At 36.1% G+C, this 15987-nt stretch overlaps 2 protein-coding genes across 4 annotated transcripts in view; one reads left to right on the top strand and one right to left on the bottom strand.

Annotated features, from left to right (window-relative positions):
- Zdhhc17 (zinc finger DHHC-type palmitoyltransferase 17) overlaps window positions 1–3759 on the top strand; it is a 99056-nt gene extending 95297 nt beyond the window's left edge. For both annotated transcript variants that reach the window (XM_015482971.2, XM_048804750.1), the window contains one exon: window positions 867–3759. In XM_015482971.2, coding sequence (XP_015338457.1) covers window positions 867–1005 — 139 coding nt within the window. In that variant the 3' untranslated portion in view covers window positions 1006–3759. The remainder of the gene's footprint in view (window positions 1–866) is intronic.
- A 4045-nt stretch (window positions 3760–7804) lies between these two features.
- The window catches only part of Csrp2 (cysteine and glycine rich protein 2), an 18779-nt gene continuing 10596 nt past the window's right edge, over window positions 7805–15987 (bottom strand). For both annotated transcript variants that reach the window (XM_015482970.2, XM_048804737.1), the window contains exons 2-6: window positions 14687–14799; window positions 12707–12875; window positions 10086–10215; window positions 8577–8670; window positions 7805–8114 (exon numbers count right to left, since the gene is read on the bottom strand). In XM_015482970.2, coding sequence (XP_015338456.1) covers window positions 8038–8114; window positions 8577–8670; window positions 10086–10215; window positions 12707–12875; window positions 14687–14798 — 582 coding nt within the window. In that variant the 5' untranslated portion in view covers window position 14799 and the 3' untranslated portion in view covers window positions 7805–8037. The remainder of the gene's footprint in view (window positions 8115–8576; window positions 8671–10085; window positions 10216–12706; window positions 12876–14686; window positions 14800–15987) is intronic.

Raw genomic sequence — 15987 nt, 5'->3', positions numbered from 1 at the left:
TAATATATATATATATATATATATATATATATATATATATATATATATATTTAATTTGATTACATGAAATATTTAAAACTGAGTTTTGTGTAAGCGGATACCTACCCTTGAGTATTTGTAATATTATTAATTATTGCATATGTCTAGAAGAAAGTAAGTGTGCTTTTATATAAAAAAGAGAGGATTCTCTTATTGGTACAGTAATTATACAAGATGTACAACTGACTGTTTTTTCAATAACAAAGATGTTATTGAAGTTCTAAAATTACCTGAACTTAACTCTTGACATTTCTTTTTTAATTGTTACTAGTAGTTCTATTGCCAAATTCATGTCATATACAATTATTTTGTCTTTTGCTTCCTTTCTCAATTTGGAGAGGAATTGTTTCCTTGCCAAATAAAAAATTATTTGGACCACTGGGTGCATTGGCACATCCTACTTATTCTGGAGACTGAGACAGGAGGATTGCAAGTTTGAGGCGAGCCTCAGCAACTTAGTGATATTCTGTCTTCAAATAAAACATTGAAAAAAAAAAAAAAGGACTGGAGACGCAACTCAGTCTTAAAGTGCCCCTGGGTTCAATCCCCATTTCCACTCCTCTCCCTCTGCAAAAAACTGTGTGTGGCACAGGAATGAAATAAATGCAACCTTTTAAATTAGCAAAAGAATAAAATCAGTTGTATCAGAGTTGTGGAAAACATAATTCACTTTTAAAAAAAATAATGATAAATTGGTTCTTTTTTTGCAAGTAACCTGAGTTTTTATGTTTGAGGAAAAAATGGATTTAACACCAAAATTATGTTGAACTCACATTAAATCATTTGTATTAATTAATTTTTTTTTCTTTTTGGGTGGCCATTTATAGCCATGGATGTGTAAGGAATATTATAGACTTCTTTGAATTTCGATGCTGTGGCCTCTTTCGTCCTGTTATCGTGGACTGGACCAGACAATATACAATAGAATATGACCAAATATCAGGATCTGGGTACCAGCTTGTGTAGCAACATCTTTATCTTATGAAGCATATTGCTGAGTGGTGCCTGAAAATTGTGTCTGTCCGTGTCTCTCTCTCACTCGAATCCACATCCTTGAACAATAGCATGCTATATGTAGGGCTAACAGTGAATTTTACAGTCTTTTTTTTTCAACATTTTTATTAACAAAAGTCAACATGGACAGAACACACTGCCACTTCTGGGAAGAATAAAGACCATAAAAAGAATCTTAATGGTTGTTAATGTGGGGATTCACAACATACTCAACGTCTGGTTTTGTTCTCATTACATTTTTCATGAAAAAAAGGTGAACTTATTCTTTTGACAGACCTGGTATACTGATCAGAAATATTCATTTCTAACTAAAACTAAATTTATGTTACATGGTTACATTTTATGATGCATTCTATTGAGTATTGTGCATCTAATTCCAGGAGAATTGTCTAAAATTGATTGACTAGTATTATGTACATTTTAGAATGTACATGTAAATACTGTGATGAAAATCATGTGGTTTTATTAGTGATCTACTGTGTAATGTGTCTCCAAAGGCACAAGAAAATAATGTTCACAAGAAATGTGCTAATATTTTGTTTCTATCAGCCATTGCAATGCTGGTATGTTTCTAGTTCAGTGAAATAATTTGTAGTAACCTTGCTCTGAGGTTTTATGGTCTGATAATAAAGCACTTGCATGAGTATAGTAAGTCATACTATTTTGTTCAAATTTCAAAGCCCTACTATGTGCATGATACACTGCATAGAATGTATACTAGCAGATATTATCCAGTGAAGCATAAATTAGAATTTAATTTGATGTGCAAACAGTCCAATTTTTAAAAGAGTTGAGGTGAGATTTTCAAGAAAAGGCAAAATAAATAAGCTAATGCAAAAATTCTTAGTAATAGAGGTAAGTGGATATACTTTTTTAAAATTCTGAGCTGCAAAATATAGACAAAATAACCGAGTTTAAGCTATAGATGGAGCATGATCTCTGTACATAGCACATGGGAATAAAGAAAAGCTAATGGTATTATTTCTGGTTTTTAAAAATGACCTATCAGAAAGTAGGATTTAATTTCCAAGATGATTTCAATTTTCTCAATATTGAATATGTTTTAGAGTTTGTTAATGCTGTCTGAAACAAGTTCAGAAATATTTCCTTATTGTTAAATGTGATGCACTGATCAATTTTTGTTGCAGCATTTCCATACCTTCATGGTGAACTACTTACTAGTCACTGCTTCCATGAATATTGTTTACAAAGTGAGACTTGGTTTAGTCCTCTTAAATGCTGTAGCAAACTGTGGTTCAAGCAACCCGTGGGAAACCTGTGAGAGGGAATGGGGTGGGCTAGGAGGGAGGAAGGATAGTCAGACTGAGACGACAGATCCTAGACCAGTGTAAAGAATGTGTATCTGTATATAAATAATTTATCAAATAGTTTTCTCTTTATGTCAATATGTGTTAGTGTTTTTAAAGCTGCTGATTTCATTTTATCCAACCAAAAAGAAAAGGGAGATAATTAATGAGCTTCTAGTGATGTTCAATATTGCTGTTAATAGGCATTATACCCTGCAAGTTCACTGCATGTCTGATGCTTGGTAAAATTAGTATTCCCTGTAAAATGCAGATTACAGGCATTAAAGCAATCTAGTGGTATACCCGCCCCTTGCCTTAGTAAGAGGAGCAGTGAAAATGTATATAGTTGATGTTCAGTATTTCCAACTACTACCATTTTTATATAGTAGTTTCTTTGACCATAGTCACACATCAAAAAAGATTATCCTTACTGTATCTGGGTGTTTTAATATTAGAAAATTGGCCTATGTCTTTTATTTTTGAAAAGGGAAGAGATGGGTGTGTGGTGGCAATAGCATTGTGCCATTTTGTCATAGAATGTTAAAAAGAAAAATGGTTAACTTTACAAATGTGTCTGCTAGTTTTAACTAATTGGGGGAAATTTCTGAAAATTTTTAAATTCAAAGTTATTTATAAAATGCTATTATTTGTTTAATTTTATTGTTATGGGCCACTTCACCTGAAGACTCAGTTGCAATTTTTATCAAATACATTTTAATCAACTTAATGACTGGTGGTTTTCTGAGTTTGAATAAGAATGTTGTTACCATGTTCTTTCTTTGTGGTACAGTATTCTTTTCAATGCAAAAGAGATGTTTCTCAGTTGAACAGGCAAAAATCTCTAAATGTGTAATTACATAGAAAATATTTGCAATGAAAATGCTTTAGTACTAAACTATTTCATAGTACCAGTGATATCTGTAATTCAGAAATGGTCAGATGGTCAGGAGCCAACTATGCAGCAGTGAACTTACTGTTTAATTATTTTGTAGGTCCTGTGTGTAGAACCAGTTTAACTCAGCTCTAAAGTTATGTATGAAGGTGAACCTTTTGGGAATAGTTCATATCAGCCTCATTGAATACTTTTAGCAAATAGGAACTTAATTCTCAGCTCTGAACATGAATTACTTCTTTGGCATTTTTTCATTCATAGTTTTTTTCTTTGTAGGAATTTATTTGAAATATTAATAGACGTAAAATGACATCATTATACTTAAGCCATGGGTATTTTTATTTTATATTTTCTTTATTTATAACTGTGCCAAGTATTATTTTGCTACTTACTGTGTTACTCCATGGAAAGAAAAACCTGTAAAGTGTTTAATAAATTAGTTCTCCTTACATAAATTAAATGTCAAAATTTTGTAAAATATTAATCAGAATAAATATTGACTCGTAAGTGTGTGCTTGTCTTTAATTTTACTCAGTTAACTTATATTGAAGAAACTATGGTGGTACCTACAAGATGAAAACATTGTTCTGCATATTTATTATCCTAGTACTAGGATTCAAGTGGCAAAAGATTATAGGAATTTGCTTAAATAAAAGGTGAAGTCGGTATTCTAGTAATTTCTAATTCTCTGTGTATTGTGTGTATCATTTTTTAATATAAATAATACATTTTTTCTAGGAATTTTGGGTTTCATGGGATTAGGATCCTCAGAAAAAAATCTCAAGTTTAAATAAATAAATAAAATATTGCAGAATGAAACATTCCAAACACTGATCTCACCCTAATGGCAAGGAATCTTTGAGAATTTAAAAAGGAGAAAATTATGGAGGGAGCTTATCCTTTTGTTCACATAATTGTTTATGGTTTGAGAACTCACTGGTATTAAATGAAAATGTTTTCAATTCATAATTATTTTGCGATACTGAAAGAAATGCCTCCAGAGCTCAAGCAACAGTATTTTGAACAGTATACAAAATAAAGCAAGCCATCAGTGTTCCTTCCAGTCAGGTTCTTTAATCCTCTTCATTATCTGCTTATCCATGTGCATGGCAGTCCTTGCCAGACTGGTGGACTGAACCTGGGATGAGGATATGTGGTTCTCATTTATAGATGTATTTGGGAATAAGTTGTACACAACCAGGACAAGAAATCTTCACTTCTTGTTACAAAGTAAACCTTCAGTTTTGTCAAGTGCTTAATGTAAGAGTTTTTTTAATTTAATGTATTTATGTGACATTTAAAATAGAAAAATCCACAATTCCAAGTCAAACATTCATAATGCCCCTCGACTAGGTCAGCAAGTCATAGCTCAAGGAAACCAGATGTGGCTCTTTGAAAATTCTTTTGCCTTTGAATTGAATGTAAATGTTGTGCTCAGGTAAATTTCTGTCGCCATTTACTAGCATTGACAAGTATTTTTTTTAAATATTTTTTTAGTTGTCAATGGACTTTTACTTTTGTTTATTTATATGTGGTGCTGAGAATCAAACCCATGGTAGAGTGCCTTACTCATGCTAGGCAGGCACTTTACCACTGAGCTACAATCCCAGCCCATGACAAGTATTTTTAATAGGAGGCAGTATTTTTAGTACTCAGATTGTTTCCGTTTCTGGCATCAGAAGGGCTTGTTGCTTATGCTGCTGGCATCTGTTGGTTTAGTTTTCATCAGATTCGGAAATCTTCCAGTCCTTATTTCAAATATTTTTCCTTCCTCACTTTCAGGAGACTTCAGTTACACATATATTCCATCATTTGACATTGTCGTATAGCTTACTGATCTTTATCTTCTAAATTCTTTTTCCTTCATGCTTGGAGTTTCTGTGTCCTTTAGTTCATTAATGTTTCTTTCCGCATTGTCTAGACATTTCATTTATACCAGTGTATTTTCATCTCATTTTATAATTTTTACCTGCAATGTTTAGACTTTAATATCTTCCATAGTTTGACTTCCTGAAAATACGTAATGTCCTCATGTGCTAATTTTTACATCTATGCCAGTTCTGGTTGGTTTAGGCATTTTTCACCTTCATTATGGTTTTTTCTTTGCCTCTTTGCATGCCTGGTAATTTTTGGTTGAATGCCAAACAATTTGGTACTGGATATTTTTATATTCTTCTTTTTCATTGGGTTTTTTTTTTGGTACTTGCGTTTGAACCCAGGGACGCTTCATCACTGAGCCATATCTCCAGCCCTTATTTGTCTTTTGTTTAGAGGCAAGGTCTTACTGGAGTTGCTTAGGGCCTTGCTAAATTGCTAAAGCTGGCTTTGAATTCACGATTCTCCTGTCTTGGCCTCCCAAACTGCTGGGATTACAGGTGTGCACTACTGTGCCTGGCTTATTTTTATGTTCTTGACCAATTTTTAAGCTTTGTTTTGGGATGCAGTTTCTTGGCAAATTTGATCCTTTCAGGTCTCACTTTTCAGATTTGTTAGGCAAGACCAGAGCAGTGCTCAGTTTAGAGCTAATTATTCCCCATTACTGAGGCTTAGGTCTTTTGTGTACTCTCTGAAGTCCTGGGAATCTTCTTTCCCCATCTTGTTGGTGGGACCAAGCACTTTGCTGCTCCATGTAAGCAGCAGACTTTTTTCTGAGAGCAGTGGGTCCCCCCCCCACCCCCGGCATCACAGGTATCTAACATGCATTTTTCAGAACTAAGCTGAAGACTTGCAAGTTGGGTTGGTGGTGTCTACATGTCTCAGGTTCTCTCTGCACAGCTCTCCAGTCCTGCAAACTAGCAACCTTGATTCTTTGGCACTCTCAGCTCTGTTTCAACTCAAGGTGGCTTCTAGTTCCACTTATACTTTTCCTTCTTGCAGTCTATCCTAACAATTCTCTAAGGAGTAAGCTTTGGTTATTTGTAGGCTAATCTCCACCCCAGAAACTATCCTTTGTTGCCTTATGTCTCGTGTCCTGAAGTTTTTTGTGTAATTTGCCTTTGTTGCTAGTGAAAGGATAAATCTGCCCGTTATTTAATCTTGGCGATAGATGAAGTTTGAAGTTTAAAAAATTTAATTTCTAATGTGGAAAATATTGAGATAACAAGAGTCAAAAAAAAAAAAACAAAAAAAAACTCCTTGGATTCTTCAGTACCTCACCAATGTAAAGGGATTCTGAGAGCAAACATTTTGAGAACTGAATGTTCACCCCAACATTTCCCTAGATGATAGTGGTACCGTGGACAGTTCAGTACGCTCAGGGCTTTCAGTATGTTAGTGGGCACTGTAAATGTATAGGGATAAACACATCCACAACACTCTCAAGTGGGAATGTCAAGGAATTTGTGGACTTACACAGAATCAGTCTGATCCATAACTCTTCAATTCCACTTCTGATATTGCCAATTAACTATTTTCCAGCTTTAACTAAAAGGCCCTCCCGTCCCCTCCCACATTGATATTGGTATGCTGTATAAAATACCTGAAGCTGCTCAAGGATATGATGTAGAGAACGCATGAATTGTTTTGCCAAGTATACCCTCAAACAACCTCCAAAGTTTCTTTTTAAAATGTTTTCTCTCTATCCATTCATCCATCCATCCATTCTCCCCATTAGCTTTTCTGAATAAGCAGTTTTGGATATAAATGTGGGCTTGGGAAAGACTACGTTCACAAATCAAGCTGGTGCAATTTTATAACATACATTACAGACCAACTTCACACCTGAAATTGAATCAGAAATCTTCTGGGGGGGGGGTGAGTAATGAAAATTCCTTGTTTAGTCTAATACCCTTTTCTACCCGAGGCAGATGAATATGTTCAGACAATGCAATATTCTTTGTTACTTATACAGAATTGAAATGTGAAAAAAGCACCTCAGTTTCTAGAATTTAGTTAACATCTAAATTTACTTAACATCCTGTTCAAGTGAAGCTAAGCCCCAGATTCTTGTTAGCTATCATGACTTTTTAAAAAATTTTATTTTTATGCAGTATTAAGGATTGAACCCAGTGCCAGCTCCAGCTATAATGACTTTTAAGTACAGATAGCAAAAGGTTGTTTTTTGTTGTTGTTTTTTTAATAGTGTGCCCACTACTCTGGGTCTGTTTGTGCCTTTTGGAGGAACTTGTTAGAAGGACTTTTGTGCCTCACCTACTTCTAGAGATTCTGCTTTGGTGGGGCTGAAGCAGGGCTTTCAGATCTGCCTTTCAATTCTCCCAGGAAGTTTTAATGCAGGTTCTCCAGAAGCCACACTTGGGGAAATTGCTCCAAAAGAGAAGTTATAGGCTCTGAAGAGGCACAAAGAAAAGATCTGTAGTCCTCAATGCCAGCTCTGAGGAGCTGAAATGGTGAAACCACCTGCCTGACAACACTCCTAAGGCACATCCTCCAGATTAAAAGAAATGCTTTTCAACACCTGTGTCTCAAACATGAGCCTAGTGAGTCAGCTAGATAGGTTGTCTTTAACAAAATAGATGTAGGGTCCCAAATGATTTAAAATTAACAGAAATCAAAACAGCTCCTCCAAAAGATTAATTAAAAGACAAGGAACACATGAAACTGAAGTTTTATTTAAAATATAAAAGAATTGGTTCCTGAAAATGCTGGTGAATTAAAGTAAAATGATATAGTGCTCTCTTCCTACAAGTTAGCCAGCCTATACAAGTACAGGGTAATATACAGCACTTCATGCTGGCAGAATTTCACAGTAGTGGAGTGTTACAAGATTATATGTGTAGATTATGAAGAGATTCTCAGTGTGTGATGCTTAGTTCTGGGTTAACACTTTTACTGAGCATGAACAAGGGCTCCTGCTCCTTGGCCATAGCCAAATCCCTTGGGGCCAAAGTTCTTGGCATAACATCCTACAAAAGAAAATGGAGAATTAGTGCCAAGTCCATTGTGTTTTGCTAGCATTACTTAAGAAACTCCCGTAAGTTAAAAAAAAACCAAACTGTTGACTATACCAAAATCAATTTATTTCAGATGCAAAATGTGCCTTGTAGTAATTATCTTCAAGCTGTGAAGTTATATCCAACATTCTGGTTCCTTTGAGTTCAGCTCATGTTGACTTAATAAGCATGGCAGTCAGATCAGCTAAGTTGTCTGTTACCCTCATATACTTGCACACTTTGAACAGGAACTTGATATTGTGGTTCTCTCATCATCTGTAAACATCTCTGGATGTTGTATTTTCAAATAGCTAGCAACACTGCCTTTCTGTTTTCAGAGTACTTTGGCTTTTTTAATACTGGTGATACTTCATGAAATAATAGCTATGGAATACTGGAATACTCATATTGATAACAGTAGGACATTAGTTTTACCTTTGCAATAGATTTCACCTTCTTTCTCGGTCAGAGTTGTGGATTCAAGACTCTTCCCACATTTGGCACATCGGAAACAGTTTTTGTGCCAGGGCTGGAAGAGACAGATGTGTTAGCATGTTTGAGAGCCCTGGTTCCTGCAATATAATTTAGATGTGGCAAGAAGTGTCTCAGGAAGATAAACCCAAAGCAAGCCCCTGGCTGCTGTGGCTCAGCTCAACTAGAAGGCTACACTGTATCTGCATTCTTGGCCACCCACAAGAGGGCTGTCTTCAAACTTCATTCAGAGGAGACTGGGAGCTATATTATGGAAGGCTGTTTTTAAGGGAAATCTTAGGTCTTGCTACAAACCTAGTGTGCTCTTTTTGTTACCTTTTGGTTAAGAACTGGGCATCTTAATGAGGCTAAAATGATAACTTTTAAATCTACACACCTAATTAGCATCCGATGTCCTGACCCTGATTACATGGACTAACCCGAAGATCCCAGGTTGTTTGACAGTCTTGCCCTTTTCATTCATGACCTTTGGGAGTATTCCCTATGAAAACAAGTTTTAAACATAGAAGTGACATGTCAATCTGTAACTCACCTTGATGTTGGGTTTCCAGACCCTGCTGGTGTCCCTCAGTTATGCAAACAACAATAAGTGTTGGTGAGGATGTGGGGAAAAAGGTACACTCATACACTGCTGGTGGGACTGCAAATTGGTGCAGCCAATATAGAAAGCAGTATGGAGATTTCTTGGAAAATTGGGAATGGAACCACCATTTGAACCAGTTATCCCTCTCCTCAGTCTATACCCAAAGGATTAAAAACAGCGTACTACAGGGACACTGCCACATTAATGTTTATAGCAGCACAATAAACAATAGCTAAACTGTGGATCCAACCTAGATGCCCTTCAATAGATGAATGGATAAAAAAAGAAGCATATATACACAATGGAATATTACTCAGCAATAAAAGAATAAAATCATGGCATCTGCAGATAAATGGATGGAGTTAGAGAAGATAATGCTAAGTGTTAAGTTAGCCAATCCAAACAAAAACAAACGCCGAATGTTTTCTTTGATATAAGGAGGCTGATTCATAGTGGGATAGGGAGCGGGAGCATGGGAGAAATAGATGAACTCTATAGATAGGGCAGAGGGATTGAAGGGAGGGGGCATGGGGTAATTAAAGATGGTGGAATGTGATGATCATTACTATCCAAAGTACATGTATGAAGACATGAATTGGTGTGAATATACTATGTATACAACCAGAGATATGAAAAATTGTGCTCTATATGTGTAATAAGAATTGTAATGCATTCCACTGTCATATATAAATTTTTAAAATTTACATAAAAAAGAAGTGATATGTCAAAAAATTGATTCTGATGGAAATTTGGTTTAGAAAAAGTTTACTTCAAAGCAGAAGACACAAAACTGAGACATGAAGAGGTTTGGGGCATCAAGTGAGCGGAGAGGAGTCATTTATTGTTAATAATTCAAATTGGCACTTTACCTTTCCAGCTCCAATTATCTTTTCGGCAGCATATACAGAATCCCCACATCTGGAACACTTCTCAGCACCTCCATATTTCTGAGCAAATTTTGAAGTGTTTGGATTTGTTGTAGGCCTGTGAGGTTGAACACTTGTAGAAGGGGGGAAAAAATGAGGCAAGGTTTCAAAAAAGGCCCTTATAAGTCCAAAAGACAGGAACTATGGAACTGCGGAACTTAATTGCTATCCTGTCTCAAGGCTGGAGCCTTTGCAGCCAGCATAGGGGAAAGAATAAAGAAATTACTCTCAGGTGCTGGCTGGAGTTGTTTAACCTGTTTATAGACTCATTACTACAAAAAGACAGCCAAACTCCCATACTCAAATATCTTGTTCCTGAGTCTCAACAATTCATAAGCCCTGTGCTAGCCTCTTCACTAAGTAATTATTTTTATCCCAGGTTCACAGTATCAAAATCACTGGAATCATATCTAGTTTTGTACTTCATATGAGACTGAAAAATCAATGTTAAACAATTCTTCAGTTAAATTCTGCAAACTAGCTGGTCTCCAATAAGCAGCTCAAGAAGCTGAGGCAGGAGAATCACTAGTTCAAAGCCAGCCTCAGCAATTTAGTGAGGCCCTAAGCAACTCAGTGAGACCCTGACTCTAAATAAAATATTTTAAAAGTCTAGAGATATGGCTTAATTATTAAGTGCCCCTGGGTTCAATCCCCAATACCAAAAAAAATTATTTTCTACAAACTGATCAACTGACTTAAGTAGTTACTAATAAAGTTAAGCATGTTTTACAGATCAGTTTCCCAGTACATCTTGAGCAAGGTAAAGTATGACTAAACTATTTTCTTCATAGGAAAATATTTTAGAAAATTTGGCTATTTCAGTTTAGCTTTATTTTTTTTCTCTAGACAGAATAGTATTTTGTCCCTATTTCCAGGTCACCAGGGTAGAACATATCTCAGCAGAAATTGTTTTTCATTGAGTTAAGTAGATATACTAACATGTGCAGAATAGCATCTGGGCTTTGAGGCCCTCCTTGTAGAACCTTGTATGTTAAGCAGATAAAATAGATGACACCACTGAATAAGCAGCGGCTTAAGTGTCAATACTTTCTACTTGGAAAAAAAATGTTTTCTAGGTTATCTTATTAAGTTACATACATAAAAAAATCAAAATCTTAATTTAGAATATTGCTTTTTCATAAAATAATTTTATTCAAAATACTTCCTGTGCATCTTCAATATCTTCATCTTCACTATTTCCATTTTTGGGAATTGTTCATACACTTCTATCCAAGTTGTTTAATATACAACATCCTTTGTGGGTGGCCAACGGAAATATTCTAAGCAACAAATACCAATTCAAAGTACTAATTCACTGTATTGGTTTCTCCAGTTGACCCTAATGTAGGTGTATTTTTAAAAAAATCTCCATAATCTACTTTTTAGAGTGTTCTTTAAAAACTTGTTAACAATGATATCCATCACTTGTAGTTATGAGAGTCCAAGAAAAATTTCCAAATCTGTCAATTGTGTCAACTTCAGATGGAGTCTTCCATCTGCCTTTTAACAACTTCATAGTGTATGGAATTATTAACTGTATTACAGATGAAGAACTTGGGGCTCAGATATTAAATAACTTAGTGAAGGTCTACAGAATTAGTAAGTTGTGAGCCTGAACTGAAAATGCAGGTTGACCTCCATGAACGTGTTCTTCCCACTTGATGCTGCCCCTAGAGACCAACTCTGTGAAGATGTTCAATCTCCACAAGTATTCCAATTACCACATGACACAAGGATTTCAGAGTCATTAAGAAGGCTTAGGAACCTTGAGTGTGGAAAGAAAGTGTTCTGAAAAAAACAGAGGTGAGACATAATGTAATACACATTATTATTTAGCCTGAATATAACATATTAAGTGAATGTTAACAGATTTAGCACCCTGATACTATGGTACTATAACCTTCAAAGTTTCACATTTGTCTCTCAAAGGATTAAAAACAGAAAATTATTTCATTTTTTTTTTAAGTTAGAGAAAAGTAATTTCTTGATGAGAACATTATGACATGGAAGGAGTGACTGAGGGATTTGCACTGACTGCTTAATTGCATGTAAGGAAAGCCTGTCATGGTTAAGTACCATGTTTCTCTGATTTCACTTCATGATATATGGTCTCTAAAGTGCTATGAAATCACTTGCTTTTTAGAACACCATGACCCTTTTATACACCATGAAATGCTATAAAACCAATATTAGAAATCACTGGAGGAGTGGGTTGTGGCTCAGTGGCAGAGCACTTGCCTGGCATGTGTGAGGAACTGGGTTCGATTCTCAGCACTCCATATCAATCAATAAATAAAGGTCCACTGACAACAATAATAAATAAACATATTTATTTATTATTGTTTATATATATAAAATCACTGGAATAGTAAGAACTTCATTAGGTACAAAACACAATATTTTGAAATTAAAGAATAGTTAGTAGTTTACATTAGAAAATCTGAGTCACATTTTGTTCACTTAAAATTAAAGTAAAAATCCAGAAACTTCCAGATTCCTGACCATTAAGCAATGTTAACTATTGTAACTCACTTCTGAAGATAACAAATATCCTCCTATCTCACCTCTCTGGCTTGATGCCCAGCCTCTCGCCGCGGTCCATGTTGAGCGTGCCTGCGCCCTGGCCATAACCATAGCCTTTTGGCCCATACTTTTTTCCATAGCAGGATTTGCAATAGATCTCCTCATCATGAATTGCCACTGTTGTGCTGTCTAAATTTTTCCTGCAAACCACTAAGGGGGAAAAAGTTATGATTTTAAACATGTTCCAACAAATACCCTTTTCCTTAGAACCATGAGGTCCACAAATGGTAATGGCAGAGGCTCTCATTCATAACCTCTCCTGTGGTTCCCAAAGTCACAAGATAGCAGCTAGACTGGTCAAATTACAGATGAAAATTATTGGCCTTCCTCCATGATATGCTTTAGAAAGTACTGGAATTTTAACGTCTAGAAGCTTCAAACTTTTTCAAAGGATCTGCCTTTCTGACAGGAGGGAAACAAGTTTCAGAGATGGCTCCGATCATATGCACAAAAGGAATAAAACTAACAATGCCTAAAATCTTAAAACCTTTGCTACCAACTTTTAAGACTTAACCCTTCTTGGCTTTTTCATACCAAGTGTTGGCACATCACAATCTGACAAAAAGGGTAGTGAGTGCCTTATGGGGCTGCCTTTGTAGGTCTCTCCTCTAAAAACACCCTCAGGGATAAAAAAGTTTTAAATCCACAATTCTAGCTGTGTTCCCTAGAACAGGAGAAAGTGCCCTCCTTTCTTCCTTACTCCTAGCTTCTCCAGCAGTGAATGTGTGTCTGAAAACTAGCAAGTGGTTTAAAGCCTGAATTTGTTTTCTCTTGTGTCTCAAAGGAGAATACATTCTTTCTTGATGGATTTCTTGCCACAAATCATTTCCACATATCCCACTTCATAAAATTGCCACATGTCATCATGTTTTACCCAGACATTATTTCACTTTCTAAAACTTCAATTAAGCTTGAGAAAAAGTATATTGTGAGAGAACTCACTGATAGCATAATTGGGCAGCTGGAAATCAAACAGTGCAGCAGAAAAGGGGAAGGAGGACAAAAATAAGGACAGGAGGAAAGATGACTAAGCTGGCTGGTTGAAAGTTATATTGTGAAGTTTCTATTATTTTACACTGAAGACTTTCTAGTGGAATAAAGTGACATCTATTCTGGCAACAAACTACCAAGAACTTGATGTTTTCTCAATGCTGACTTTATTATGGTGTAGACATTATGGCTTAACCTTAGATGAAATTGTGAACAATTTCTAAAGTATTTGCATTTCTCTTTGTCTCTATACTTTCTTGCTTACAAATTTGATGAAAACTTGATTACTTAAAAGAAACAAGAAAGTCACTAACTTCCTCCCCAAAATGGTTAAACCAAATCTTCTGAGAAACAGTAGCTATTATACAGATGTACACAGCAAACACTGATCTGGAGAACTTTTTTTTTTAATAACTGCAACTCTTTGTTATTTCTCGTCATCTGCAAAGCACTCTCACTATAAAGAAGTCCAGGTACCTTGAATGTTGCTTTCTATGGAAATCGGACAATTCAAATTTCAAATATATTTTTCCTGAAGATTATTTCTTATAGTAAGCAAATTTATTTTCAACAAATGGTTTCTTACCATAAGTTTCACTATATATATAATATATAATATATAAGGCAAATATCTATATGGGTGGGATCCTTAGATGTGATAAATCCATCACTGAAGAAAATTTATTTGACTCACATGATCAATGAATGGCTTTCTTAAACTGATATTCAACTATTTTAAAACTGAAGACAGTTGTCATTAGAGGGGATTTGTGTGGGGGGTTCTCTTTAGCTCTATTTCTCTCATTATCAAGTATTTGCTATCTTACAATGTCTTTGACAACAGGCAGATAAAACCCACCAGTGCTTCTAAAATCATCTTCCTTAGCAAAACCAATTTTCTTCTTAAGAAGATAAATGAAAGCATTTTGCATGTAAACTTTGTCAAAGGTGGGGCATAGGGGGATACTTACTACACAGAAAGCAGCAGCGGTGGAAGCTCCTCCCATCACACTGCACCTCTTCAGCATGGTACACGGTCCTCCCGCAGGCCCCACACTTGTTTCCACCTCCCCAGACAGGCATTCTGTAGGAACAAAGGATTCATCAGAATGTCCCCTGTGCTTGTCTTACATGCTCCCTAGAGGGCTGTTTAAACCCAGGAGACAGCTGCAGATCTTGTTGCTTTATGAACCACCCAAACCACATCTTTGAAAGGCCTGCGTTCCTCCAAAATAACCTCATCTCTTCTCCCAAATTGCAGCTCTTTCATTAGGAAACTCTGGCTTGTCATGCAATTTTTTTTTTTCCTACAAGACAAAGGACCTGTATTCAATAGAATGGTACAGGTCACCAGGCACAAAACAAACTATGCAGTAGAATCCACAGGAGTTAAGAAAGAAGCTGGGGAGTGGAAATGCAAACCTGCCCTGAGAGAACACCCCAGTCTTTAAAGAGCTTTAAAAAAAACCCAGCTGAACAGTTAACACTTGGGTGGAGGTTTTTACTACATGTTTAATTCACTGTAACAGCACTAAATTCTTAATATTCAACATATATAAGCCATAAACAATTTCTAGGGAGGAAGAAAGTGTGCCGCTTTGCAAGAAAAACTTTTATATTTGTCTGCTAAAGTCAGGCACAATTATAGCACAAATAGCTGTGTTTGTGACCAGTACAACTGTGTGCATGCAGCTCTGCTGTAACCACAACACCCACCCACCCAGATGGCTGTGATTTCAGTTTCTATGCACAACTACACCCAACATCCACTAGTCCAGCCAACAGTTGGTTTTCCATGACAGATCTGTCAGACCATACAGAAAAAGCTACCAACTTCTCTTCCCAGAAACATGAACTGTTTGTGTGTCAGAATAACCTCTGAACAATGTGGACTAATGTGATGTAGAGCTGGAAGGTTAAATCCTAGGCTAGCTTACTAGGACATGGAATCAAAAATCCTCTCAATTCCCTCTCAAATTGGTCTATTGGGACAGAGTTTTAAATGCCTGGTTCTGAATGACCAGCATCCTCAACCGCCTTAGCCAGAAATAAAGTCATTCTGCTAGAAGACACATTTTGTCTGCCGGTTCCTGAGTGGTATCTAAAAAACACAGTAATTACCTACCCCCCCCCCGCCCCCATGTGGATGTGGCTTAAGCGGTGGCGCGCTCGCCTGGTATGCGTGTGGCCTGAGTTCGATCCTCAGCACCACATACAAACAAAAATAAACATTAGAAATTCTCTCTCTCTCAAAAAAAAAAAAAAAAAAAAA

The sequence above is a fragment of the Marmota marmota genome, unplaced genomic scaffold (assembly GCF_001458135.2).
Source record: "Marmota marmota marmota unplaced genomic scaffold, marMar, whole genome shotgun sequence".
NCBI classification, from domain to species: domain Eukaryota; kingdom Metazoa; phylum Chordata; class Mammalia; order Rodentia; family Sciuridae; genus Marmota; species Marmota marmota.
This window is presented reverse-complemented; position numbering and strand designations above follow the sequence as displayed.